General features: G+C 39.7%; 1 protein-coding gene across 1 annotated transcript; it reads right to left on the bottom strand.

Annotated features, from left to right (window-relative positions):
- Positions 1-4: 4 nt before the first annotated feature.
- jhy (junctional cadherin complex regulator) lies at positions 5-27,974 on the bottom strand. Its single transcript, XM_076101336.1, has 8 exons — positions 27,947-27,974; positions 26,107-26,530; positions 20,672-21,386; positions 15,783-16,264; positions 15,189-15,438; positions 10,081-10,166; positions 4,653-4,782; positions 5-1,169 (listed from the first exon to the last, which is right to left on the bottom strand). Exons 2-8 carry the CDS (start codon positions 26,481-26,483, stop codon positions 969-971), a joined length of 2,241 nt encoding a protein of 746 aa, XP_075957451.1. The 5' UTR covers positions 26,484-26,530; positions 27,947-27,974; the 3' UTR covers positions 5-968.
- Positions 27,975-27,990: the final 16 nt, after the last annotated feature.

Below are 27,990 nucleotides of genomic sequence, written 5' to 3'. Positions count from 1 at the left end.
CAAAGACTGGTGAACACTTAGGGAGAGAATGTCATTAAACTTGATTAGTCAAAGAGTCAAAGCACAACACTGGCTGATCATGCATGACAGTAGCATTATTGTTACAATAATTCAGGTTTATTCAAACTTCAACTACACTACGCTGCAGACAAGTAATGATGCACACATTGCAACACTGCCAAGAAGGTCACACCAAATCAGGTGCTTAGCTCAGAGTCAATTTAGTGACACTCATTTTATTGGCCCATTGATCACCGCCAATGTGATTGGCTATCTGAGCGTGATGTAGGCTTGCATTTTTTTCAAAAAAGGATTCCGTTTACATTTTTTGCCACAGAGCTATTGTTTTTTTAATCCCAAACACACTCCACACATTCAAATAAATGGAAGGAGTGGCATTTTTGCTGCAACACCTGATTTGGTGTGAATGTAGCCTAATTCAGACGCAGGAACCCGTAGCTACAGCTGAGTGGTGAAGCCAACGCAGAAATGTTTTAAACTGCACTTCCTTTAAGTGGCAATAGACACCAGTTCCAAAAAATCTTAGTGTGAGTCCATACAAAACTGCTTTTTTCTTTTTTAAAGTACACCTGAAGATGTTAGGATCTCAGTAGTTAATTCCTATAATCTGTCTTGGTGGCTCCAGTAAATAAATCCAAGCTTCTAAATGACCGTTGTAAACCTATTCTCTGGCATCTATGGTTGAAACAAACACTAGAAATTAGTAATCTAATGAATTTCTTGTCAAATCTTTTCTGGTGACACACAATGTTAAAAGTAAAACACGGATGCTGGCTAAGGCTGCCAGTCTTCTCAGAGATCTTCTTTATTACCTAACTTTTGTATTTATTATGTTGGCGTGATACTAGGCCAAACTAATTGAATGAGGCAGCATGTTGTGTCCTACATCTTAGAATATCTATGAGAGCATGGGATCCATGGACTGTTTACGGGAAGTGCAGCTTGCCTCAAACAGCAGGTACTTTTCTGAAGAGTGCCACAGCCTGCTTTTCTTCTTCATGCCGTTTTCTAAGGACTTCCAGTGTGGCCAGCTGGGAGACGTCCAAGTAAGAAGCGTGCTCAGTGAAGCCTTCGGACCGGTGTTTCTGTCTCTGTTTTGGTTGAGACTGTACAGGGGGTTTGGCTATGGTCTTGGCATATTCCAAGGCCTAAGCGTGAAAGAGAGAGAGATCCACGCATGTTAATGTACAAACTAATTACTGTAAACAAGTTGCAGTCAAAAATGGTACTGGTCCTCCAGAAATGTCTGCAAAACCTCAGTCCACTGCAACCTTTCAGAATGGTTGTGTTTATCTGATGTACACTACAAGGTACCTGTCATGGTTATATAACTTTACTGGTACATTAAAATACGATACAGTACATGTGATGTATAATTCTCCATCGTCATTTTAAAACTTCGTAAAACAGGACAAGGTTTTCATGAGATTAGGTCACCATGGTAACCTAATCTGCCTGGCTAACCTGCAGCGGAGCAAGTGAAGTTCAAAAGATCGAGTCAGAATGTGTAAACAGTTTACTAACTGTTTGGATTAATAACATCACCCCTGGATCCAGACAAAATGTAAAGCACTAAATTAAAGAAGCCTAACAAAGAGCACCAGGCTCAATCTTGGTTTTTCATCATAATTTGTAGTATCACACATGATAAATGTCACTGGAGGTCAACCGATAGTGGATTTTTAAAGGTCGATATAATAATAGTTCAGAGCAGGAAAAAGACAATTGCATATTAATCAGCTGATAACCCTCATTACAAATAAAAAAATGAAATTAATCTGAATGAACAACCAGTCTATTACAGACTGTAAAAACTGGAAAACTGTTGAACTGAACATCTATACTTAAACAAATAAATCTGGATCACTGAACATCAAACTCAAAGCAATATATACCTAAATAAATAGCCTATATAAATCTCAAACTCAAAGTCAAACTCAAAATAATTAATAAATCTATCTGGATCACTGAACAAAACAAATAGGTGCAGCATTTGATTTGTTAAAAGAGAGAAGTGAAAGGTTTCTCATGGCCACATCAACTGGAGTACATGATGTGCTTTACTTCTGTCATTTATTTTTGCATAATCTGCTGACTGTCAGTCTGAATTTAATCATTAGTAAGAGAGTATTTTAAAGTCTGATTTGTTGGATTACATAGTTGGAATATGTTCTATATATTTACAATGGGCCATGTGCTGTTCTGTGGTTTATGGTCAGGATGTTGCATGACCGATTATATTGTTAAATACCACTCTTACAATCCATTGATGTTGGTACATATTCCTGGATTAAGGATGATCCTAAAGTGTGTGATTCATTTCATGAATCGTGAGGTGGCTGATTATTTAGAAGAGAGAATGCTAAATAAGTAACAAATTAATGATTTCTCTTCCTCCATGTCTGCCTGTCTTCTATCGTGGACAAATAGCTGATAATGCTGCGTAATATATTCAAGATAACTTTTGTGGGGAGAAATACACTAAAAATCAGATATATCGCATCGATTTTACTTTTCTGCTTGTCACAAAATCAGCTGTTCACTGGGATCACAAAGGTTTAGCCCAAATTTTCTACCGTATCGCCAGAAAGAATCATGCACTGAAGGTTTTGGAGTTTTTATGGAGTGGAGAAAAAAATTCAGATGTGGTCTACATTAAAAGACGTAATTTAAAGTCTGTCACACATTTATTGCTGGAGTGCCGGGGCGTCGTCTTAGTCACTGGGAATTTATTCAATTACGTTACACATAAAATGATGGTGACATTATTTCATTTTATTTCTGACAGTGACTTTTTAGTGTATTGCCCTCAAATTCCATCAAAGCATGTGGCGACATTATGAATTTTAAAAAATTCTATTGACTCAATAAAATAAAAAACGATTGAAGAAGATAAACAATAGTACCCTGGACTCTTTGAACATCAATGATGAGACTTTAGGTTTTCAGACTTTGAGGTTTATCAAGCCAAGCATTCATCTGCATTTTCTCTACAGTACTCCTTTCTGTAGTACAACAACTTCCTAACTTTGAATTGTCATGGTGTTTTGTGTATATTATATTTATTCGTAATATGTAAACATCGAACAAAAAGTTCGGAAATTAGTGTTTGGTAGATTATTTCTCTGTTGTAACAATGCTTCTTGGCAATAAATGTTATACCGTTGGAAAGCCTTTTTATTTACCTTTCAAACGGTGCCCCAATTGTAAGGAACATGCATTTGTGGGATGAGCAGCACAGCTGAGTATGTGGGTTGCGCCCATGAAAAATTTGCCAAATCTTCTCTGCCAATGCCAAACAGCGTATTCTGCTGTTGCTATTGACTCTTGTTTGGTGTTGTTTGGTGGATTGGATGATTGAAGTCTATCAGTAACAAGGAAGAAACAAGACATATTGGCAATTTTACAATTTATTCATTTAACAAACAGGAGCCTCAGTAGCGTGTGGAAGAACCATACACAGCCACAACAGCCTGGCACCTCCTCCTCATGCTGGTCACACACTGCTGTGGGATGGCATTCCACTCCTCAAGCAGGATTTGTCGCAAGTCAGCCAACGTGGTTGTGTTGGTCACTCTGGCACGAACAGCTGGTCCCACAAGTGTTCACTTGGGTTGAGGTCAGGACTGTTGGCAGGCCATTCCATCCTCTCTACTCCCAAATTCTGGAGGTAGTCTCTGATAAACCCCACTCTGTGGGGGCGAGCGTTGTCATCTTAGAGACTTAGAGGATGGAGTTCCGTCCCAGACTGTGGAGAAATGGGATTACCACTGGTTGCAGAATCTCATCTCGATATCTCTCTGCATTGAGATTGCCTCCAATGAAGACAAGCCTCGTTTTTCCAGTGATGGAGATGCCGCCCCACACCATCACACTGCCTCCACCAAAAGGTGTTACTCTATCGGTGCAGCAATCAGCATAGCGTTCTCCCCGTCTTCTCCACACTTTGACTCTACGATCCAACTTCCTTAGACAGAATCTGGACTCATCGCTGAACATAAAGTTCCTCCACATGTTCAGGTTCCAGTGCAGGTGTTGCCGACACCAGCGCAAACGGGCCTGACGGTCAATAGCAACAGCAGAATAAGCTGTTTGGCATTGCCAGAGAAGATTTGGCAAATTTTTCATGGGCGCAACCCACATACTCAGCTGTGCTGCTCATCCCAGAAATGCATGTTCCTTACAAATGGGGCACCATTTAAAAAGGTAACTAAACAGGCTTTCCAACGGTATAAAATTCATTGCCAAGAAGCATTGTTACAACAGAGAAATAATCTACCAAACACTAATTTCCGAACTTTTTGTTCGATGTTTATGTTGTTAAATACACATACAGTAAGAGCGCAACTGTTAAGTTAGTCATTATTTTAAAAATCTGTATTTTCCCCTAATGTATAGTCATATTTTGCTAACCAGCTGTGTGAGACTGGTTATCAAGGATCAGTCATGCTTAGTGAATCCAGATACCAGGTTGGATCCATGTAGTGACATTCTCCCTGATTTCATACACTCTTTGTCATTTTGCTTAGTCACAACTTGTCTCTCAAACAACCACAAGCACACATTCCTGTTGTGAAAAAGACATGTGCTAAGTTTCACACACATACACATTCAAAGAAGCACACACACACCTTCATCCTGGGAACTTTCTTGTCATTGCCTTCCGGGTCCTTGGCCAGTAGAAAGGGAATCCTACTTATCTTTTTGTTCTGCTCACGGATCACATTTGAATACAGCTTCTGTCGTTTCAGTTTCTCAGCATGATGACGGTGAAAGAGCGAGAGAGGGAGTGAGAGAGAAATAGAAGCAGATTATAAAAGGGGGTTTTAATTAACTGAGCCATTTCTCCCTTAAGGCCCTTCTCTTTGTGCTCCCCCCAGCAGAGCCTCTCCACGCAGCCCAACAATACCAAACACAGCCAGCCATTCAGTGGGGCTATCAACATTTACTCATATCATTCACTAATAGGCTTGGACCTGGAGATGCCCAGGGCTCAATCTGGTGTAAATTGGCCAAACATGCTCACTTTTTACAACTAGGGATTAAAAAATACATCCCAGCATAAAGCACTTAACTTCTTTGAGGTACCCTCATTTGCTTAGATGTAAGTGTATCTGTGGAACAGCATGGGAGCCTTTAAATAAAGAACTATGACAGTTGGAAGAGAGTCAGTGGACACACAGTGACACTCGTCATCAGGATGTAGACACAGACATCATTTTGTCCAAACAAATTCTAATCACATTTGTGAGTCACTGCTTACAGCTGGTATTGCAGCAAAACAGCAAATTAATATAAAATCCTGGTATGTAGGGCAGCTTTTGTATTGTGTTCTTCTGTATCATTCTTTTATTTAAAGACCAGAGAGGCTCTGAAATAGAAAATAGAAAATGTGTACACTAGTGTACAGATTCATTTCTGTCTCATAATGCTGAAAAGCTCTAAGTAGACAGATAAATGCATATGAAAACTAGAAAATGCATTTCCTGCAAAAAATGCGTTGGAATACTGAAAGCTGAAATGAATCGCAAAACAATTGCTGAAAATACAGAAATGGGAGACCACCTGTCTGAAACATGTTGAAGGCCAAAAGCATTGGACTGCACTGCTGAAAACCCTTCTAGTTGAAATGTCTAACTGGCAGACTTGGAAGCTAAACTGTATTATCAAACGAAGCTAAGAGCTGAATTACAATGCAGGAAAAGCTTGAAGCTCAACGATTTTACTGTCAAAGTTATAGTAGTAAAAGTAGTAGTAGAAGTGGTAGTAGTAGTAATAGTAGTAGAAGTAGTAGAACTATTAGAAGGAGTAGTAATAGCAGTAATAGTAGTATTGGTAGTAGCAGTAATAGTAGTAGTAGTAGTATTAGTCATAGTAATAGCTCTTGTAGTGGTCGTAGTAGTACTTGGTGTAAAAGTAGTATTTGTAGAATTAGTAGTAGTATTAGCGTTTGTAGTAGTAGTAGTTGTAGTAGTTTTAGTAGTAGTTGCAGTAATAGTAGTAGCAATGGCAGTTGTAGTAGTAGTAGAAGTGGTAGTTGTACTATAAATATTAGTAGTAGTAAAAGTATTAGTATCATTAGAATAAGTACTAGTAATAGCAGTAGTGATATTTATAGTGGTAGTTGTAGTAGTAGAAGTGGTAGTTGTAGAAGTATTAGTAGCATTAGAAGAAGAAGTATTAGAAGTATCAGTAGTCGTAGTAGTTAAAATAACAGTAGTAGTAGTAGCAGTAGTAGTAGTAGTAATAGTAATACTATTACTATTACTACTACTACTACTGCTGATACGGCTACTTCAAATACTACTATTACTGTAATAGTAGTATTTAAAGTAGCTGTATTATCAGTAGTAGTAGTATTAGTAGTACTGGTGCTAATAGCTGTAGTCGTATTAGTATTGGTAGTAGCATGAATAGCAGTAGTAGAAGTAGTAGTTGTAGTATAAGTAATAGTAGTATTGGTAGTAATAGCAGTAGTGGTAGTAATAATATTGGTGGTAGCAGTAATAGCAGTAGTAGTAGTAGTAATAGTAGCAACAGTAGAAGTTGTAGTAGAAGTAGTAGTAGTAGTAGTAGTAGTAGTAGTAATACTAGAAATATTAGCAGCAGTAGTAGTAGTTGTCACAGTATTAGTAAGAGCATTAAGTATTTCAACAAAAAAGCCTAATTTTGAGCTTAATGTTTAAATACAGTTAATCCATGGGGCTTTAATTTTGAAAGGGTGGGACTGGGTGGGGTAGAGAGGGGGAGAGGAGACAGAATCATAATGTTTGACACACAAACCGAGGTTATTAAATGACAGGCTTCATCACAAGCATTCAAGTTAGAATTCACTATGTGGGGCTTTTATTTTGAAATGGGGGGGGGGGGGGGTTAAAGGGGAAAAGTCCTCAAAAAATCTCTAAGACCTGAATGACTGTATAAGAGAGAGACACAGAGAGAGAGAGAGACACAGACAGAAATATAGAGACAGAGTGAGTGAGTGAGTGAGTGAGTGAGTGAGTGAGTGAGTGAGTGAGTGAGTGAGTGGGAGTGAGAAAGAGAGACAGACAGACAGAGAGAGAGAGTGAGTGAGGGGGGCATGGAGTGAGAGAGGGAGAGGGAGAAAGGCAGACAGACAGACAGAAAAAAGACAGACAGAAAGAAAGAGAGAAATGACAGAGAGAGAGAGAGAGAGAGAGAGAGAGACAGAGTGAGTTTGTGACTGAGGGAGAGGGAGGGAGACGGACAGACAGACAGACAGAGAAAAAACAGAGAAAGAGCCAGAGTGAGAGAGGGAGAGACAGACAGACAGAGAGGCAGAGGGAGAGACACAGACAGACAGAAAACAGAGAGAGAGAGACACACACAGAATGACAGGAAGACAGAGAGAGACAGAGAGAGAGACAAAAATACAGACGGACAGACGATGGCTTTTACTGAATATCTCTAAGTCATTTGTGTATGTGTGTGCGCGTGTGTCAGTGTGTGTGTGTGTGTGTCAGTGTGTCTGTGTGTTTATCAACTTCACAAATTAGCTCAATCAAAAACACCTGTGTGCCTGCAGCCCTAACATTGAGATAAAGCTGTGAAAAACCTGTCAAACTAATTCTCAAAACCCCCATATAGCTCCTATTGCTCCGATATTAGAACTGGCAAGGAAGGATGACTTGAAGAACAGATCATGTGAAAATGATGTCTGTAGTGTAAAAAATGTGGCTTCAGTGGTGATCTAGAAATGTTGGACGGTTGTTTGTGCAAGATGTTCTTGGAGTAAGAATTAACATTGGTCGCTATGGAGCAGATAGTTGGTTTTCCTCGCGTTTCTGCCAAATGTGTAAATCTGTGGGATTCCACCGTCATTTGTCTACAACAAGGACACGATTAGCTACACTTTCATGAAAAAATAATGCATGAAGAGTCAAAATTGTGGAATCAGTGGCAAAATAGAAATATTTTTTTCACAAGATTCTGAAGCTCCTCTTCACTCTAGCAATGACATCACGCACTCTGAGCTGCGCAATACACACCCATTATAAACTCAGAAAAGGACTGCAAAATCATAAAAGTTCAATTTCTACAGTTCAAAAAGTGTAAAAGATAAAAAGCTGAATCATGCGGTATTAGTTCAGGGTTTTCTCAACATTTTAAAGCTGAAATGGTGTCTATAGCTGAAAGTATGAGGAAGTAGAAGGCTTTCAAAGTTTAAGAAGTTTAAGGGGATTTGGAAAATTTTCTCCATAGACATCCCATTTAAAATTGTTTTGCAAAAAGCTTAATAATTCAAAAAGCATAAGAGGTAGAAATATTTAAAAAAAAGCATAGCAGAAGTGTCTTTAAAGAGCTGAACATTTTGAATGGTTTCTGTAGCTTAGAAAATGTAGTTGAAATAGTAGTTGGATAAAGAATCAAAGAACAATACTTGGAATGCTGAATCAGCATTCCAACAATAAAAATTCAGTTAACAATACTTGGAATGCTGAATCAGCATTCCAACAATAAAATTCAGTTAACAATACTTGGAATGCTGAATCAACATTTTAGCATTCTGTTTTGAGCTTATTCACTGTTTTTTAGAGAAATAATTCTGGCGGTAAAATTGCCCCACTTTTCCACGTGTGATGGGAATAAGAAGAGTTTGAGGCACAAACACACACATAGACACAAAGACGCACACACACACACATACATAGACACGCACACACACACACACAAACACACATACATAGACACGAACACACACACACAGACACAAACACACACAAACAAACACACACACATAGACACAAACACACACACTTATAGACACAAACACACACACATAAATACACAGACATAGACACAAACACACATACACATAGACACAAACACTCATAAACACAAATATATTGAAACAAACACACACACACACACACATACATAGACACGCACACACACACACACAAACACACATTCATAGACACGAACACACACACACAGACACAAACACACACAGACACAAACAAACACACACACATAGACACAAACACGCACACATATAGACACTAACACACACACACATAGACACAAACACACACACATATAGACACAGACATAGACACAAACACACATAAACACAAACATATTGAAACAAACACACACACACACACATAAACACACAGATATAGACACAAACACACATACACGTAGACACAAACACTCATAAACACAAACATATTGAAACAAACACACACACACATAAACACACAGATATAGACACAAACACACATACACGTAGACACAAACACACATAAACACAAACATATTGAAACAAACACACACACACATAAACACACAGATATAGACACAAACACACATACACGTAGACACAAACACTCATAAACACAAACATATTGAAACAAACACACACACACATAAACACACAGATATAGACACAAACACACATACACGTAGACACAAACACTCATAAACACAAACATATTGAAACAAACACACACACACATAAACACACAGATATAGACACAAACACACATACACGTAGACACAAACACTCATAAACACAAACATATTGAAACAAACACACACACACATAAACACACAGATATAGACACAAACACACATACACGTAGACACAAACACTCATAAACACAAACATATTGAAACAAACACACACACATAAACACACAGATATAGACACAAACACACATACACGGAGACACAAACACTCATAAACACAAACATATTGAAACAAACACACACGTAGACACAAACACACACACAAAGTGCGAACAGAGAGGCCGCTGTCGTGAAGTGAACCAGGTGAAGTGAAGGATACCCGAGTTGATGGCAACTACACTTGTTACTGTTACACGCTTGGAAAGTGAGGGGCTCAAACAACTAGATGCCACTAAAACTTACACAGTGTCCCTTTAAAAGAAAATAAATGACAGGCCTGTCAATGCAACATGTTGATATATCTTTGCAGTTTCTGGATAAATGAACCCACCTAACACAAACGGTTGGGTCTGTAACAATTTCTGCTGAGTTGACACTGACTGATGTTGCAGGTCAATACTTACTGTCTCTTCCATGGCTGTGTAGTCAGGACCCAGGCCACGCAGATTTATATCTGACTTCAGCTGCTTGTAGTCTTTAAGACTGTATGCCTGAGAGAGAGGGAGAGAGAGAGATCGAGAGAGAGAGACAGAGAGATCAAGAGAGAGAGACAGAGAGAGAGAGAGAGAGATCGAGAGAGAGAGACAGAGAGAGACAGAGAGAGAGAGAGACAGAGAGAGAGAGAGAGAGAGAGAGAGAGAGAGAGAGAGAGAGAGAGACAGAGACAGAGAGACAGAGACAAAGAGAGATTCAAGTTTTGCAGGACACCATTTGTGCCATCAAACATCTAGTCACACTTTTGATTACTTAATTTGAAGCTGACCTTTGTTGAACTGAACTCTATTTATTTTGATGGCAGTCAAAACGGCTCAAACATTAGATTCCTGACTGCAATTTGGATCAATTTTGATGTTTGTCATTGGGTTCAAATGGTGCACTGAGAAAATAATAATAATATACCAAATAATAGACCAATGCCTAGCGGATGACATAGCAAGACAAAGCCTCAATGTGAGTGACACTGTCTTCACCAAACATTCTGTAACTCTCTTCTTGTTTGGCCGTCTCACTAGCTTGCAGAAACAAAGAGAAACACTGATAAATCAAACATTACAATGCAGTTGACTCCAGTGAGCTATAAGTGTGCCAGAAAGTGCTCAGCAATTTGAGGAATATTTTCAATATTGCTTAAATACAGTTGTTACGTGTGCTGTTGTTTGTGCTCTCCCTCTGCCCACCCTCAGTGTCATCTTAGGTGCCGCCCATTTCCCGGGATGTCAGCTGCGGCGGGTGATCGAACGCGGCTGCGCTCCATCACTGATTAGTGGTGGATAAGAAGCTGGGAGCTCCATACGGACAGCCCCTTGGCGCAAACCGCAGTAGTGAAGCTGTGTGTGTGTCGGTGTGAAGCTGTGGATTACATCACCTTTGTTCCAGTCGTGTGGGCTGTTGTTTTGGCTGTATTGTCGCTTTCTCGTCATAAGAAAGTAGTTTTCAGTTGCTGCCGTGTGAGCAGTCAATCATTTTGTTAATAAATATTATTTTGTTAACTCATCTATTGGTCATGATTCTCTTTCACTGGGAATTTTACTTTATTTCTCCCCTCATCCCTTCGAACCTAAAAAGGTGAACGTAACAACAGTACTATGGGTTACACTACAGTATCTCTAACTACAACATATATACTGTGTATGTAACTGTGTATGGTGAAATATATCAAAGTCTAGATGGCATTCCTTGGTCTGATTAAATGGGGTGAAGTGACCTTAAGTGCATCTGTTTGGGGGATTCTTGACATGATAAAGCCTGTTTTATGCTCAGCCACACACATGCCTCACACCCAGTGCCTGTTTCACATTCAATCTCCCCAGACGATGAAGCTCACTGACATGAATGATCCCTGACACCATGAGGGTGGCCTTTTTAGTGAATTATCTCAACAACTTTTGGATGGGTGTCATGAAATTTGGTACAGATATTCATGGTGCCCAGAGAATGTATCCTGATGAATTTGGTGATTCTCTAAATAATCATCTTGTCCCGCTTGCACATCAAAGTTCTCATTTATCCAGCGATGTATCTCAAAGACTTCTTGATGAATTGGCAGCCAATTGTATGCAGACTTTCATGGTTCCCAGACAATTTATCATAATTACTTTTCCTCGCCTAGCACCACCATGAGTGTGTGAAATGAAATGAGTAAAATGGTGGCAACCATTGAAAGTCGTCTCAACACCAATCAGATGAATTGCCATGAAATTTGGTTTAGACATTCATGTCCCCCTCAGGATGAATTGTAATAATGGGGTGATCATTCCATTTAGTTTCAAAAATTCATACTTTGGTTTATGACCTGTGAAACTAATGCCATTCCCATCAGCCTCAGCATGGCCACTGTGAGCATGTCAATGCTGACAGTTTAGCTCAAAGCACCACAGAGCCTCCGTACAGCCTCACAGAGACCCCTGGCTGCAGACTTTGTTCTTTACGTTAAAGTGATTATACACATGATCCTTTCTTATGCACTGTAGTTCAGTGAGATTGCCTCTCAATCAAATAATAAGTCTCGTGAGGTCTTTTTCTGTCGATTTTGATGGTAAATGTGTGTAAGTGGTGTTTTGTTCGATAGTTGCTATCTAGGTCTTGCTAACCACCCTAACTATTCCAAATAAACCAGAAACCTATTACTCCTGTGTATTAGTTTGTGTGCACCAGTGGTTGTTAAATAACTTGACACAAACAGTATAAAGTGTCAGCTTTGAAAGGATTTTGCATAGCATGCAATATTTCCTAATCAGGCTTTGATATTACATTGAAGTACTTTTCTCAGGGAACTCGATGTTGAGCTGAGGTGATACTGCAAAGCAACAAAGAGATGTACTGTATACCCGCTCCTAAGCAGCCACTGGTGATGATGTGACCATATGCGCATGGGGGCATGCAATCCACAAGCTGCCCCAGACAATAGGGAGCTAATCATTCCAGATTTTACTGGCTGCTTTTCGGAAGGAGGATTTCAGTTTGCTTTAGCCATTGGCCATGGACACAACAGGGTACCTTTCTTTCCAAGCCCTCTCCCCTCTCACTCCACCCCTAAGTCACGCTCATCTGCTTTCATGCCCGGGCGCTGCAACAAGACTGCTTCACAAATTGAGCCTGTAATCTCGTCAGACATGATGGTTAACATGGTGGGAGAGACGGGAGGTCAGGGGGTGAGGAAGCTGGGCACCACAGGATGAATATGTGTAGGCTCCAGTGTGAATACAACTCTAAAAACTTAACCATACTTTCTAGCTTTCCTTGAGTCTAGCTAACTCAATTGTTAGTTGAGGTAACAATACATATGATACACTATACCAGGGGTATCCCTGACTGATCTGATTGGTCAAGTCTTGACTATCATTGACTGATTTGCTCACTGATACCCCCTCTGTTTAAACTTTATATTAAAAAATATATAAAATGTCCGAGATACACGTGACTATCGTCTAGCTGTTATAATATAATAATAATAATGGACCGCGCTGTTTAATGTGTGTAGTGTGCATGTACAGTGCCGGCTATCCAAAATCTCTAATGAGCAGAGATCGATGAGACAGACAGAATGACAGACATGGTTTCTAAGCCTGCTTGCTTTTCATGGCTGTAAATCAAACTTCCGGTTCTTATTACATTTCCACCCATTGTATCAATCCACTAACAGAAGGGAGACGACAGGGAGGTGAAGAGAAAGTCAACGAGAGCCACAAACGTCTTTTTCAAGCGCCTTCCTCTGCAGATTTCAGAGATCCTTCATAAATTCCTAAAATGTCTAGAGCTCTGATAGTGCTACATTTCTATATGAGCACTCTGATTAATAAATGTATTCTTTGATTTTTAAACAGTAGCTTTATGTTGTGAGGCCAAGATGCTGCTCCGATGGTCCCGCAAATTTTGGATAGTGCAACTTACTCTAGATTTATTCACACACACTAAGGAGATTAATTGAAAGCACTAGTTATTTTGAAAATTTTACTTACAGTATTGAAAACTATGGCAACAGTGGCGCATGTACATGCTGTGGCCGATAGTGCCCATGAATTTCGCTTCATTTTTGTCTATATATTTATTTTTTTTCATGTTTATCACTAATGGCATATGATGGAATACATTCATCAACATCTAATGTGAAGATGTCGGCCATATTATCTGCCCAGAGAATTGTTTTTCTTGCATTCCTTATGATGCAAATTCATAATTTGTTTTTGTTTGTCAGGCGTTTGTTGTGAATGAGCTACAACTGAATTTCATTGCGCATCCCTGTGTGGCATTATGAAAATGAATGATCCTTGTATCCTTGAATCCTTGAATAGACTGATATTTAATCCAAAAAAGGATATATCTTAGAATTTATTGGGAGAAACCAAGCAATTTATGTAAAATCTGACATTCAGCACCCCCATATAACCAGAAAAGAATGGTCCTTTATTTCATAATCACATTTTTCCGACACTGCGACGATTCGACTGTGAGACTTAGATCAAATCATCAAATCTGGTTTGTTACAGAGAACCATCTGACAAGCTGTCATTGGTGATTGGTCTGGCCAGAAGTTGTTCAGACAAAAAGGCATTACTTCAAGAAGATGGATATCCTGTGATCCCGCGATTTTAACATAATCCTGTGATATTGCAAATCCAGCTGCTGTGCAAGGTAAACTTAAAGCATGGCAGAAAAAAACATTATGTTAAAATATCAATATTTTGTTTGTTTGTTGTCAGTCTGCACCAATTATGGGATTAGTTTCACCAGTGAGACTTGTACCGGCTTGAACAGCAAGAAGTATTTTTGCGACAGTCACCTGTATTTAAATATACCCGACATCAGGACCCATCTCAGCCTGGCAAACCAAAGGAGAGGTGGAAAAAAAACAACAGCCAAATCATTAAATGCAAATGGTAATCTTTAGTGGCCCTGCACCTCACAGACTCTCTCCCTTCTAATCACCTTATCCTCTAACACATCTTTAAATGGCTTTTCAGAGCCTGCAGCTCTGTGGTTTATATAGTCATCATCTTATGGCAATTAAGTGTAGCTTAGTGGAGCTAGACAATTAACCTGATGTTTTGTGCCCTTAGTCACCAGAACACTCCTGCTGGATTAAGCTGTCCCTGCATGGAGACAGCTGAGGGGATTATCTGGGACTTCAAAGGGGAATTTATTTGTGTAACCTCTCGTGTACGTGGGGATTAAAAGGGAATGCCACTCAATTGAAGAATTCATGTGTCACTTTTGTTAGGTGAAACTGCATAATGAGTCCTTATTTTTCTAACTACAACACAATTATTTAGTATGTGTTGAGTGAGTTTTGTGGCCCTTGAGCCCTGTTTAACCACAGTTTTAAAATGCATGGATTTCAAACAAATAGTCACGTGGTGTATTTTATTATCTGTGTGACATCCCAGATTAGATGGCAGCTATACAGAAATACAATGATACACTGACGAAAAGCTAACCTCCTAAGTAGGTGACAAAACTGTCAGCATTCACAAATGACACTCACAAGACACACCAACCTTGTAAGTGACTCTCACCCTTCGCTGCTTCTGTTTCTCCATCTGAACCAGGTAGCCGTTAGAGCTGCTTCTATGGACGGGATTGTCTGTGTTCCCATCAGGGCTCAGCTCAGGCTCTTTTCCTGTCATTGACTTTCCTATAGCCGGCAGAAGTGGGTAGGAGCCAGAGCCCAGTGACAAAGAGGTGGTGGGTATCCTGAGGAGGTTTTGTGGAACTTGCTGCTGGTCCTCCCCTTCACAGGTTAATGGCCACTTTAATGCAGCTGTCCTGAAACACAAAGTTATTGGTGGATGAATACTGATGACACCCATAATAATAGACTACTACACCAAAAAGTATTTTTCATATTGTATTATTTTATATATTGCATATGCTTATATTCTTTTTCTTTTGGTGTAACATTGCTAATTGGTTTACATAAAGCACAAGTGTTCTGTCATTTGTGATTTCATTTAACCATTGTGTTGTGATCGATCTCGTGTGTTTTTTATCTCATTTGCTCTATTTCTTCTATCTGACCGCTATTATTCGGTGCAGCAATGATCCAATTTACCAATGAGATCCTCAAATTGTGAGATTTGGTCAGAAAACAAATTCTATAAATGGTACACCTTTGTTGTTCTTCGGAGCAACTCTCCAGGTCTCGGTGGTGCAGATGTGCGTTTACCCCTCTCCAAGACATCTGGGAGGATGTCTTGGATGATGTCTTGGGAGGATGTATTTGCATTCTTGGATGTATTTGTTGACATCCAGGGGACAAGGCAAGTTCATTTTCAGATGCAAGGCTCCAATGTGAACAACCATGAAGAGACGCTAAATTGATGATGTCATTCTGGCCTCTCTGCTGGATTAACGGAAGGAGATGGGAAGAAGTGTTGAGGTTGATGTTGAGGTGGATGGTGGGGAGCAAAGGCTGCGATGGAGTTGTCTTCTGGGGGTTTGGCTGAGTTATGGCGGCCGGTCCTGCCAATGGGGAGCTCAGACAGTCTCCCCAGTCAGCTTTGACCCCCGGGGCAGAGGGCTGCTGCTGCGGTTGAAGGTGGTTGGGGTATTCTTTTCGCTGGGCTTTCTTCCTTTCGCTGATCTGGGTGACCTGGGGTTAGAGCAGGATTAACAGTCTGAGGATAACATTTTTTCATTGATGTAAAACGTCAGAGCAACAAAAGGGTACTGATAGTGACTTTGGTATGCAGAGATATTATTTCACAAAACCCAGACATATGGCAAGATCCAAGCATATAACATGATTTCCCACATAAAACCTCCATATCCAAACAGAAAATAGGCATGTAATAACAAACAGTCACTACCATACACAACTGGAATACTGTGTTTTAATACCTGCATACAAACTCTAATTGTGGGTCTGATTTTGCCATCATCATAGGCAAAGACTGCTGCTGTGAATGTTGACTGTCTGAATCTTCTGCATTCTGTGAGATATGCTAACATGCAGAGTATAGCTTTGCCTATTTCTGAAAGTGTTCTGGAGGACAAAACATCAACTCTGAATCTACCCATTCACATCAGAAAAACAACAACAGACAAACACGAGCTCTTTATAAGAGGCACAATTCTTTCCCAAGTGTAAGAAGGGCTGGAGCTCTTCTTTGCATGATCTTACCAAATTATTTAGCAGGAGGTCTATGAGCAAGTCAAAATTGTCCCCGTTCAAATAAAGAAACATAACATCATGCATCTAATGCCACTGATTTAGCAACCATCAGCTTTGTCCATTCCAGTGGGAAAATATTTATCCTCATCCGCTTGGCAGCGCCAAGGTGGCTGCTCAAGTGCTCGAAATAATAATGCTTCTCAAATCCTCTCCTTTTCACTCCGGCTGCTCTTTTTTCTTTTTTTAAAGATCATCCCTGGCAAGCTACAGTGCAACAACAGCATCAGCCACTGTGTTTATATTCCCTAAAATAACTTAGAAGACAAGGTGATGGTGTCCCAACTGTGCAGCAGCTAGATGGCCCTTGCAAGAACGTAAACATCTAAGTGTCCATAGACACAATACTGCAAAAGAAACAGTGGCATCAATACGGCATCCATTACTACATCATAATACATTAATTTACTTTTTCAGTTGTTACTAATGTACCCGTTTGTGGCATGGAAATATGTTCAGTTAATGCTGTAATGAAAATCATTTAGTTAACTCCCCTCCGTGGCAGAGGACCATCTGACTGGATCGATGGTATTGACAGGCTGAAGACTTTTCCACTGAATTCCACCAATTATGTGAGCTTGAATAAGGTCACAAGGAATGAGTGGATCCAGTTGTAACATATCCATCAATAAGTGTGTTTGTGATTGCATCTAATAGGCTAAGATGCTACTATTATGCTGAGAGGAAGTCAGGACACTGTTGCACAAACCACCTAGATCTCATGCTGTTTCAATATGTAAGCTGTATGGTCCTCTGTCTGTGGCTTTTGGGGACATTTTTATGCTTTTGGCAATTAACTGAGCCACACCAACCAAATAGGGGAATCTTTTTGAAATGACAGAGAGCCTTTTAGACATGTGGGTGCTGTTACAGATGATCAATAAGGATAGAGCAGTCGTTTGAAGATCAGGAGCAGGTGTCAGTGACTACTTCATGTCCAGCAGTGTACACACTTGCACACACACCTTTACCCATTCCCCCTGCCATTGCCTTTTGTCACCCATTATAAACCTCCCAATCAGTTGGAGCAAATGATCAAGCCTGTATTGCATTTTGAGCATGGTAAGCTGTGTAATATCTTTTTTACTAAATTGGGAGGCTCGTAATTGCTTCCCTGCGAGACGATGTCACAACAAAGTCTGGCAATTGCAGCAAGCTGTATTACCTCCTGTACCCGGGAAACATCTGCTTTTTGCAATGAAGACTTCAAAGGGGCTGTGGATCTTGAATTGCATTTAGCTGCTATTGTGGCCAGCCCAGGTAATCTTGATTAGGTGTTTAGACTGAGGCAGGGTATACAGTGGCAGAGAGCTCCCCAGAGCTTTGGTCTAAAGCTATTAAAAGATTGTACATTATGTTGCCCTGGCTTTGAAGTGAGGGCCTGCCAGAGGAGTAGGGACTCTAAGGGGTGAGTGCAATAGCAGAAGATTGATCTGCTACTTCTGTCTTTATCAAAGGAGGCCCAAGCCCCGACGAAGCCAATCATGGCTACTGCCACTTGGCTGAGCTAAACATTTGCTGCATTAGGAAATTGTGTACATTTAATAACACGTCTAATTATCACAAGTTGCCTTCAGATGGCCGTGCTCTTCAAAAGAGGGCTGTTTTAAAAAGGGCCTAGTAACAACTGGCATGTCTGGACACATATTGATTTGTGAAACTGATGTGATTTGTACATGGAGTGTTGCTATCTTTTGCAAGAAGCCACGGACAAGGAAGGGTGGGAGGAAGCACAACAAGCTTTGTGATATAACATGTGGTTATTATGAAAAGAAAAATCTGTTTGTCTATCTGACCTTTAAAATTACATTTCAAAATATCAAATATTGAAGGTAGAAGATAACAATATTCTCATATGTTACTTCTTTAATCTTATGATGATATAATATTTCATTCAGTACTTGTGAAAATAAAAATACCTATTCCAAACCATTCCAAACATGAGGCACCAGAAGGTGCTGTCTTAATGACTAGAAACTGTGACTCTGTAGAATCAATGTTTGTGCATTTAAATTAAAACAGTTAAACAAAATGTGCCTTGAGCATTTGCCACTGACATGTTTAATTCAGCCTCTTATTTTCTAATCATTCAATAATGCAGGTCAAAGAGAAGTCTCACAATGATGGCATCTAAAGAGTTTTGGATCTTTTGATTTTGAGAAACCTGCTCATGTTCACATATCAAGAATGAACTATACAAGTTTGTAACAATGGCATGTTAATCACAATGCTGCAATGAACTGCAGTTTTTACATAGATATTCCTATATTTTGGTGAGTCTGTTTTTTAAAATATGGTTGAAAAGGACTTTGCTTTAAGCCTATTTCTGATCAGCTTTGTTGATACATTATACAGTTGCCAGAACATACCCAATTCATAGATTAATCTTATGATAAAACAGGAAATAGACAACAAATTGGTGCCCCTTCTTTTGTGCCCTATGTCCCCCATTAAGTAAGACACTTCTTTGGGGAGACGGGGCAATGGAAAACTAATAAGCGAATTCAGAGGGAAATGACAAAACACAAGGGTTCCGGAGAGGGAAAGGCTCTGGCTCTGTTTACCATTGCACAAAGCTAACGGCTCTTGACTATGTAAATGGTGATGATATGAGACATTGTCGAGGGCTGGGGCTCAGGTGGTTGGGGGATATTATAGCCAGCAAACAGTCTTGTGGCCCAACAAATGGGGAATTCGGGCCATCCCGACCAATTATGCCACTGTGCCAGGTGCAGGGATCTCTAAGAGCCAATTGGTAACCATGCGTCTCTGATGTTCTTGTTGTACACATCAACTCATAATAAGCACTGCATTGCCAGTCATAGCTATTTTTATATGGTGGAGAAGAAGGCAGATGAAAACAGCTATGCTCCTTTGCCAAATTAATTTTGCAGACCTGGTCAGAGCAAACATCATAGGATATTCTCTTAGTTGTCTGAGATGACAATAAAAGGTATATAGATACCAATAATATTACTAAATGAGAATAAACTTGGCTCATGCAGAAGGAAAGAAAAATTCTGCTCGGGGGAAAAGCTGCATTCAAGGAACTGCCCATTAACTGTCTCCAAGAGGAGTAAATATACTGACACTCACACTGCTTTTCATCTGAGTGGACAGTAAATGCAGATCTCTGATAGACATAAAGACACAACAGCATGTGTTGTGCAGGAGCACTAACAAGCCCCAGAACTGACCTCTGTGTTTAAAACATCTTAATGGGTTAAGACATCGCAAAACATACCACTGCGCTATCATCACTATCACATTAATTCGCTGATACTCCAAAAGCTATACTTACTGCCTAAAATACACAACAACACAAACTTGCCAATAGCTGTTCAGGCCTAATACCTCAATCATGACTACAACCACAATCTGCCATCTTCATTTCCAAAATAAACAACCTAAAAAAAGGTAATTCATAGAGGCTAGTATCAAATAGATTAATCTGTCCATCACCAAACAAGGCCAAGCAGCAGATCACAAAAACTCAAGTGTAAACAGTGACCGTTTATTCTGTGATTTAAATAATTCATATTGCATATTTCATTCCAATATATATTTCCGGTAGTCCCCAGTGAAACCTAACCTTAAGTACTGTAAGTGTAACAAAAGCTCGACAGCCCAAGAATCATTATCTATGTTAGTGCAGCTCCTGCTGTCTGTTTCTGTAATTGCAACCTGTTTCAAGAGAGGGCCTGCTTATGAGTGGCCATTACAGAGCTGTTTGAGAATTTATCACATGACAAAAATCCAATTCTCATTCAGGAATTTTAACCGTCAGCATATGTTGTTGGTTGAGAAAACTCCAAATGATATACACACCTTATTGACGTTATGAGGCATATCCTGCTTACGTACATGCAGACTCGCATAGGAGCCATATGTGGACGTGTTGCGTCCCAAGGTTGTTTTGTTGCGTTCCACTATGTCCTCTGGCAGTCTTTCAAGCTTTTTGTTGAATAAAACCTTGGGAAATGTGCTCATTTTCTGTATTTGAGTGGGTCCCCCTTGTGTATGCCTCAGTTCTTGCAGGCTGTACATAGCATGAATATCCTTGGTCAGCTCAGGAGACCTGCTTGCATTTTCCCCAGCATTGTCACAGCTATTCAAATACTTCGCTCTGAATCCTTTCAGCAAACTTTCGTCACTTTCATTTTTAGTGATACTGCAGGATGGCTTTGAATGGTCAGCCTCTGGTGATTGAAGTTGTAACGTATGGTTGTAACAGTGGGGTGATGTCACCATGCTAGTCTGAACATCTTCTGGGTGGAGGCGGTACGGCTGTGCAGGCTCATTGCCAGCCATATCAGGAGTAACCAGAAGAGCTGGACTTGTGTCGATGATGTATCTGTATCCTCCTTTTACTACGGGTCCTTGGCTGTCACCACGTGACTGACCAGGTTTCTCTTTAGGGACCTGGTAATATTCCTCAACAGAAATGTGTGGACTCTCGTTGAAGTGGCCAGCTCCCCTCAGGTTGGTCCTCCAGTTGGGGTCATAGCGTAGGTCATTATAGGCATCGTCAGTGAGCAGCTGGCTGCAAGGTTAAAAAGAAGACAATAGCAACAATGATCATATGTTCAATAACTAGCCTGAGACTAATAGTTGCATCAGTAAGTTATAACTCTATTGCTAATTGCAATCCATTAAGAAAATAAGAGACAAGAAATAAATTGGGAATTATCATTATGTCCATATATGTACAGTACAGGCTCAATCATATTATTGGTAACTGATTTAATTGTTGGTAAGCAGCTTTATTAATGAGACCTGAATGTCACATAGGCCTTTACTTTAAGGTCAAAGGAACAAGGGGCATTAGACAATTATTAGAATGATGATGTCCTCAAACAAAAAGAGCTGGGACTTCTGAAATTGAAACAGATGAGGGAGATTATGTGCCTGTATTTACAGATAATTTTTCGAATTTTCACCTCCAGGCTCACTAATGAGAGTGTATTTGAGAGCTACTAGCGGGAAAATGGTTCACAAATGGCAATTTTCAGCTTATGAAATGGCTTGAAAATTGCAGGCTAAAATGTTCTTTCTGATGGTGATGAAAAGATCTCATTAAAATAAATAGCAGAGAGCCTCTTTGTTGTGCTTACGGAGAGGACGAGTGGAGCCTAATTCTCCTGCCGTTATGTCGTGCGTCCGGGGGGGGGGGTTTGCCTAGGTGTAGGGCCCTTCACTTCGATGAGGCCAAAAGGGTAAGGGATGTCTCTCTAATGACTCAGACTCAAACAAGTTGGAGAATGCATTATAGACAACATGCAGCTGAACGTGATGCTTCCAACACTGGCAAAACATCAGAGCCTAATATTTCTTTCCGAGATACAGACACCTAAATACAAAAGCCAAAGAAATATTGTGACAAACACTGAATGGGTAAATGAAAAAACTGACTATACTCAAATATCCTTTTGCAATATTTCGAGCGAGGTGTAAAACATAGTCAAGAGGGATGAATGGAGTTGCTTAAATAGGAATCTTTGGCTTGAATGAGAAATGCCCATTGGGTTTGTAAACTATGCGATGGCACTGTGTGAAAAGGCTTACCCTCTTTGAGGACTATGAGAACACGATGATGGGAATAAGACTGTGTCCACTGCCTTAGCTCTATGAAATGGAGCCTTTTGTGAGAATATGTCATGGTCATTTTCCTCTGAAACAATGTACTTTGGAAGCGGACCCACACTTGGTGGGCATCAATCTGCGCGGGTTAATGACGGTAAAATGGAGAATGCCCCTTCTATATTTTGGAGGGAAATGACTGTGGCTGTGTCTGCTGGAAAGTGAAGGGAAACAATGGTACGAGTCGAATAGAGTGCAAAAAAGATGTGGTGTTGTTCTCACCATAGATGGCTACCTCTGCTCTTTCAAAAGAGAGAAAGAGAGATCCCCTTTTCAGCAACAATGATCCTTGTTAATGGACCATGAGTGACACTTATTGTGATACAGCCAAACAAAACAAAAATCTAATTTCCCTCAAATGAAAGCTGTTATTCTGAAAGCTCCTGAATTAGGCCATTTTCTCTACAATGTGCTGTCGGTGCCTGCATCTCATTAAATTAATTGACACCACTTCATTGTTAAGCGATGAATGAGGGCTATTTATCTTTCATCATCCATGTACTGTTTAAACGTAAAAGGTTTGATTGCTGCTGCCATTCTCCTTTCTGTATACCATCTAAGCAGCACTATTATCTGCTTAATTTCAATTAATTTGTCACAGACATTGAAAGTGACCGTCTAGTTCAATAGGCATTTGAACAAGGGCGGACCCATCTCAATCTCATCATGTTGAATAGCTTATATAATGCCACGTTTATATCATTATTGTGATACACAAGGCTACACAGCCAATAATGTGATAACAACATTACAAAAAGGTATCTTCTATATTTGTATTTGTAAGAAATTAAGCCTGCAGGTTCTTTTTTTCCAGTTTTTAGCAATTGTGCCACTAACATAAATCACTGCCATCTACTGGCCAAACCTCATAACTCCATTTAGTCACACGTATTCTAGAGTCATTTAAAGGATAAATTGGGGGATATTCTTTATTTCTCTTATTGTCAACAAATTCCATTAAAGGTTAGACCAATAAGTATTCTGTGTGCATCAATGTCTGATGTACTCTACTGTTCAAAAGTTTGGAACCACCTGTTATATTGATGCTTTTTTTCTGTCCTTCAATAATATTTGTTTTAACTAAATGAAACTAGTATAATACAGACAACAAATGTATTATTTACATTTACAAGAAGAATGAAATGAGTAAAATACTGCGGTAACCATTTTTCCCCAAATACACTTTGATTTGGAATTTGTTTTCCAGTCCACAAAAGCCTAAGGGACCCTAGATCATTACTAAATATTGGTCTCTGAATATTTTGGGACGCTGTTTGTCTGCAGTCTACTCAGTGGTGTGATTGAACAGGTTTGAACTGGGATTTGTCAGTCAATAGTATGTTTAGCTGATATTACCCGATCAAGTTCCAGTAGAGCTTCTGGAAGCACAACACATTGCCTGTTAATTCCAGCTTGTTTTAAGCATTATTGTGCACTTGGCACTGAACTATTTTAATCTACACACATTTTGATGCTCATCTTCCAGTTTATTTTACCAATGACTGGTGGTTTCTTCTGTTCGTATTCCACTGTTATTCAGAGGGATCTTTGTCTGTGTCTGTCAGTTGGTTGACCCATTGCACAGCATTTTGTTCTCCATGTATGAAACAACCCTTCATACAGTAACAAGTAACATCTATTTGAAAGACCATTCAAAAATATAGAGTAGTCCTCTCAGAAATTTGACTGCTGCCCATCAAGCTTTTGTAGCAGGAGATTGCAAACTTTTCAACTGTTTTCCTCTGTGCCAGAGCTCCACTGCTGTCCAAAAACTACTAAAACACGCTATGCCATTACATTGGGTGACATGGAGCCGGGACAGTGACTTAATATTTTAGCATTGAAAAGAAAACCTGAAGTGAAAAAGAGTATTTTCCACTATAGTTTTATTTTTGTTCGTGAATAGTTTTTTTGGGCTACACTCCAAAGAAGACAATGTGAATTTAACTTCTTCTGCATTGACAACAAAACAAAAAGGTTGGTCACATTCAAGCTTTTCTCAAAAGCCATTTACAGGCCATTGGATAGGGTAGAGATAGTGAAAACAGCTACTGAGAGCTAAGAAATTACAGATTTGAAAAGAACAAATTTGTATTGTAAGTAAGGGTACACTTACTGTAAGTTTATAGAATTTTAATCTTGTAATTTTCACGATAGATACAATATCTTTTCTGTTTTATTCTGCAGTTCCAGATGCGTGTGTTCTCCTCATCAGCACAAAACAGCTCTCAACAACTTCAATAGTCACGAGATGGCATCCATAAGAACACACAAATATGTTTCAACCAGTGGTGGGCCGTCAGGTCCAGCAAGGCCTTCTCTGCTGGCCTAAACAGAATCACAAAGTTATAGCTATTTTATAATTTTTCATAAATACACTACATGTATTCAAATTATTTTTCCAATTAGCTTATTTTCTCATTGCACAGCTCCTGTCTTCCTCAGTTGCTCTGCTTCCAGTGCAGCTTGTTTTAAGGAGAGCTTTTATCCAATCAGATTTCACCTCTATGTCCCGTGTGACATGAGGTCACACGGGACACCGGGCAATGTGTTTATTATTTTACTGTAATATATTACACACTGTCTTTTACATTTAATGCAGCACTTCTGAACCAGAGTAGTACAGATGCGCAGGTTTCTTGGACTTTTATTGCACATATGAGAGACTGAAACCACTCAAATGAGAGGTGTTGTAGTGCTTCGGCCCTAGTCTTGAAGGGCTGTTGTAAGTTCTACAAACCACCAGATGTCACTGTGTCTTTTCTGTGTATGAAACCCCAAAGCTTCAAATCTTTTTCGGCACAAATAAACTGAGTAAAACAAATATAGAATACTGCCATTACCATCTTTTAACACAAGCCTAAATCCTTGTTTTACTGGAGTTCTAACTTTGCTGGTGTGATATTGTGATGGAAAATTGTAGTGTGCTAGTACATTTCTACTGTGATTTAGTTTATGTGCCTTACTCACTAACAAAACTATATGTGACATATGATTGTGTACTGAGAAGAGTGGTAACAGGACCATATGGGTTATCTCTGTCTTTACTTTGATAAGGGGAAGTAACCAAATGGGGGGTGCAGTTTAACCAGAGAATGTTTAGGTGTGAAGATTTAATCAAAGGTAACAAAGACACATGTCTTTGTGTGACAAGGCTCAGAAGAGGAAGGGGATGACTGGAGGGTGTCAATGGGGAGCTTGAAACTGCTGATCAATTGTTATAATGTAAATATCTGATGTTGCCCCCTACTGTGTCTGAGATGTTTAAGAGCAGGAAACAAACTGAACTCTTGGCTCATCCTCTGCGGACTGTGTTGCAGTCAGTATGACGGTGAAGCCTTCTCTGTGCAGAGAATAAATACTTGAAAGACAAACTTCTTCCCTCAATGTTTCTTGTTTCAGTATTCAGTATTATAGGACTCACTCGGTACTATTGAATAGTTTTTCCACCACAAACTATGTACTCAGAATGTGTTCATTACAGCCTGATGTCATTGTTAGGTGCCATTTCATGGTCAACAAAACACGCCTCCTACCATGACTAACTGATGCTGGGTGTGTATATGTGTTACTTTGGATACCATCATTTAATTGCAACACCAAACAGAAATTGAGCAACTTACCTTGTTCCCTCTCTTTCATCCATGTGTGTGTCTAAATATTCAGTCTGTAACAGGGTGTGGGTATGTTTGTCATGGGGGTGTGCTGCTGCATCAAGGCTATCATAAACCTGATGATCCTCAGTTTCATCATCATTGCACGCATCTTCATCTCCCTGCTGTAGGCCTTCAGCATTCTTCTTTTCAGGCAGTGTGTATTTGTTTTGGTCATTACGCATTTGTAGCTGCTGCTGGTAAGTTCTCTCGTGAGCCAAGCTCTCTGTGTCGGACTCCACAGAGTCCCTCTGGTCGGCCAGAACTGCTGGTCTTGGAGAAGGACGCTTCTCTTGCTCCGTCTTCAACATTTGAGACATCTTTTCATGTTTCAGTCCCTTATCCATCCAACATTCAATTGGAGAAGGTTGCGACAGGATGGCAATTATAAACACTGCAACCAACAAACAACAAAAAAAGACAGATTTATTGTACAAGAAGAACAGCAGGCTATAAAAGCAGCAGAAGTATGTTGAGCATTTATGTCTTGATTTCACGACTTTGAACAGCACATTTCTGTCTGGGTAAAGTGCAGGTCAAAGATATTATTGATGCTTTAAAAACCTCATGATCTAGCACGCATGTTCTTTACATTTTTGACCCCCTTTCTAACCAAAGTTCACAATGTGCACTTGAATAACTCACAGAAAGCCGACACTAAACATGTGTCAATATTGTCTCAAGCATAAGGATACTGGCTGTATTATGATTCATCTTTCATACACAGTATAATCGGGTAACTTCTTTCACCGGCCAAGAATGCCAACTGGAATATACTTAACAAATGAGTCTACACCAATGGTGAAAACTAACAGGAAATTGTCAATCTGCCTTTTTCTCAGAGCAGACATTTTGACTTATCACAGTATGGAACACAGCTGTCACTACGACAATATCCATGGCTCCAGTCTATCAAAGTGTTCCAGTAAAGCCATGGCTTGCACAATACCCGGACCCAGAAACTGTGACACCTGAATGGAATTCAGCATCATTCATTTTTTGTATTTTCACCTGTTTTTCCTCCTGTGACGTGTCAAAATGTCCACTCTGAAAACGGGGAGTACGAGAGTGAGAAAAATAAAGAGAAAAGTTGAAATAAAAAAATCTGGAAGTGACACACTTGAACAGATAGCAGACATCACTAATGGCGTTGATTACGCCCACAATGTCGTAAAAGGTACCACAACATACAGATGTTTGAGGAACTAGAACAGCTTAATCCCTTTATAAACTCACTAATTATTTTCATCAAATACACATTACAGCAACTGTATCTAGTCCCTTACAGACTGGTAGGAATAGAGTGATCTAGGCCTGAGTGCATTGCATGTTGGAATATAACCGCGAGTAAAACTGATGTTATGTAACTAATTCTTATACATTCATTTCAAGCGAAATTAAAGCACCCATCGTTTTACAGGGCACTCTTCACGTTAAAATTAAATAAATAAATAGGTGTATTTTCCCTCCAATAAAGCTTACACTAAAGAGGAAAACTAAGAAATGTTTGTAAGGTGGAAAATAGTCAGTTATGTCTCTTTCTTTGCCATCGTTTAACTATAACCTATCTCATTAACTCAACTAACGTTAGTATAACGTTAAAGCCATCTGTCAGCTAGCTTAGCAGCTATTTTGCCAAACGACACGAGCGTTGAGGTAAAACCTGAATATACTTCAGTTCAAACCACGTGAACATATCCACTGCACTCCTGTTAACAGTGACAATGAAGAGAGCAATGGAATGTGTCGTGTTAAATAAACCTTCAGAGAGTAAAGTAGAGCTAATGCTAAGTGAACTTCAGATACTAACCTGTTTTCCTGTCAGCACTCCGCAGCAACGCAACCATGGAAACG

The sequence above is a fragment of the Anarhichas minor genome, unplaced genomic scaffold (assembly GCF_050575085.1).
Source record: "Anarhichas minor isolate MPS153535 unplaced genomic scaffold, ASM5057508v1 ptg000027l, whole genome shotgun sequence".
In the NCBI taxonomy this organism is placed as follows: Eukaryota; Metazoa; Chordata; class Actinopteri; order Perciformes; family Anarhichadidae; genus Anarhichas; species Anarhichas minor.
The sequence above is the reverse complement of the archived record's forward strand: the minus strand, read 5'-3'. Positions and strand labels throughout refer to the sequence as shown.

What these genes read in the sequence shown, in the direction of transcription:
- jhy (XM_076101336.1), bottom strand. Translation starts at nt 26,483, where the DNA reads ATGGATAAGGGACTGAAACATGAAAAGATGTCTCAAATGTTGAAGACG. An exon ending in GATGAAAGAGAGGGAACAAG is followed by an intron (nt 21,387 to 26,106) that starts GTAAGTTGCTCA and finishes TTAACCTTGCAG; the next exon opens with CCAGCTGCTCACTGACGATG. An exon ending in TACACAGCCATGGAAGAGAC is followed by an intron (nt 4,783 to 10,080) that starts AGTAAGTATTGA and finishes TCACCGTCATCA; the next exon opens with TGCTGAGAAACTGAAACGAC.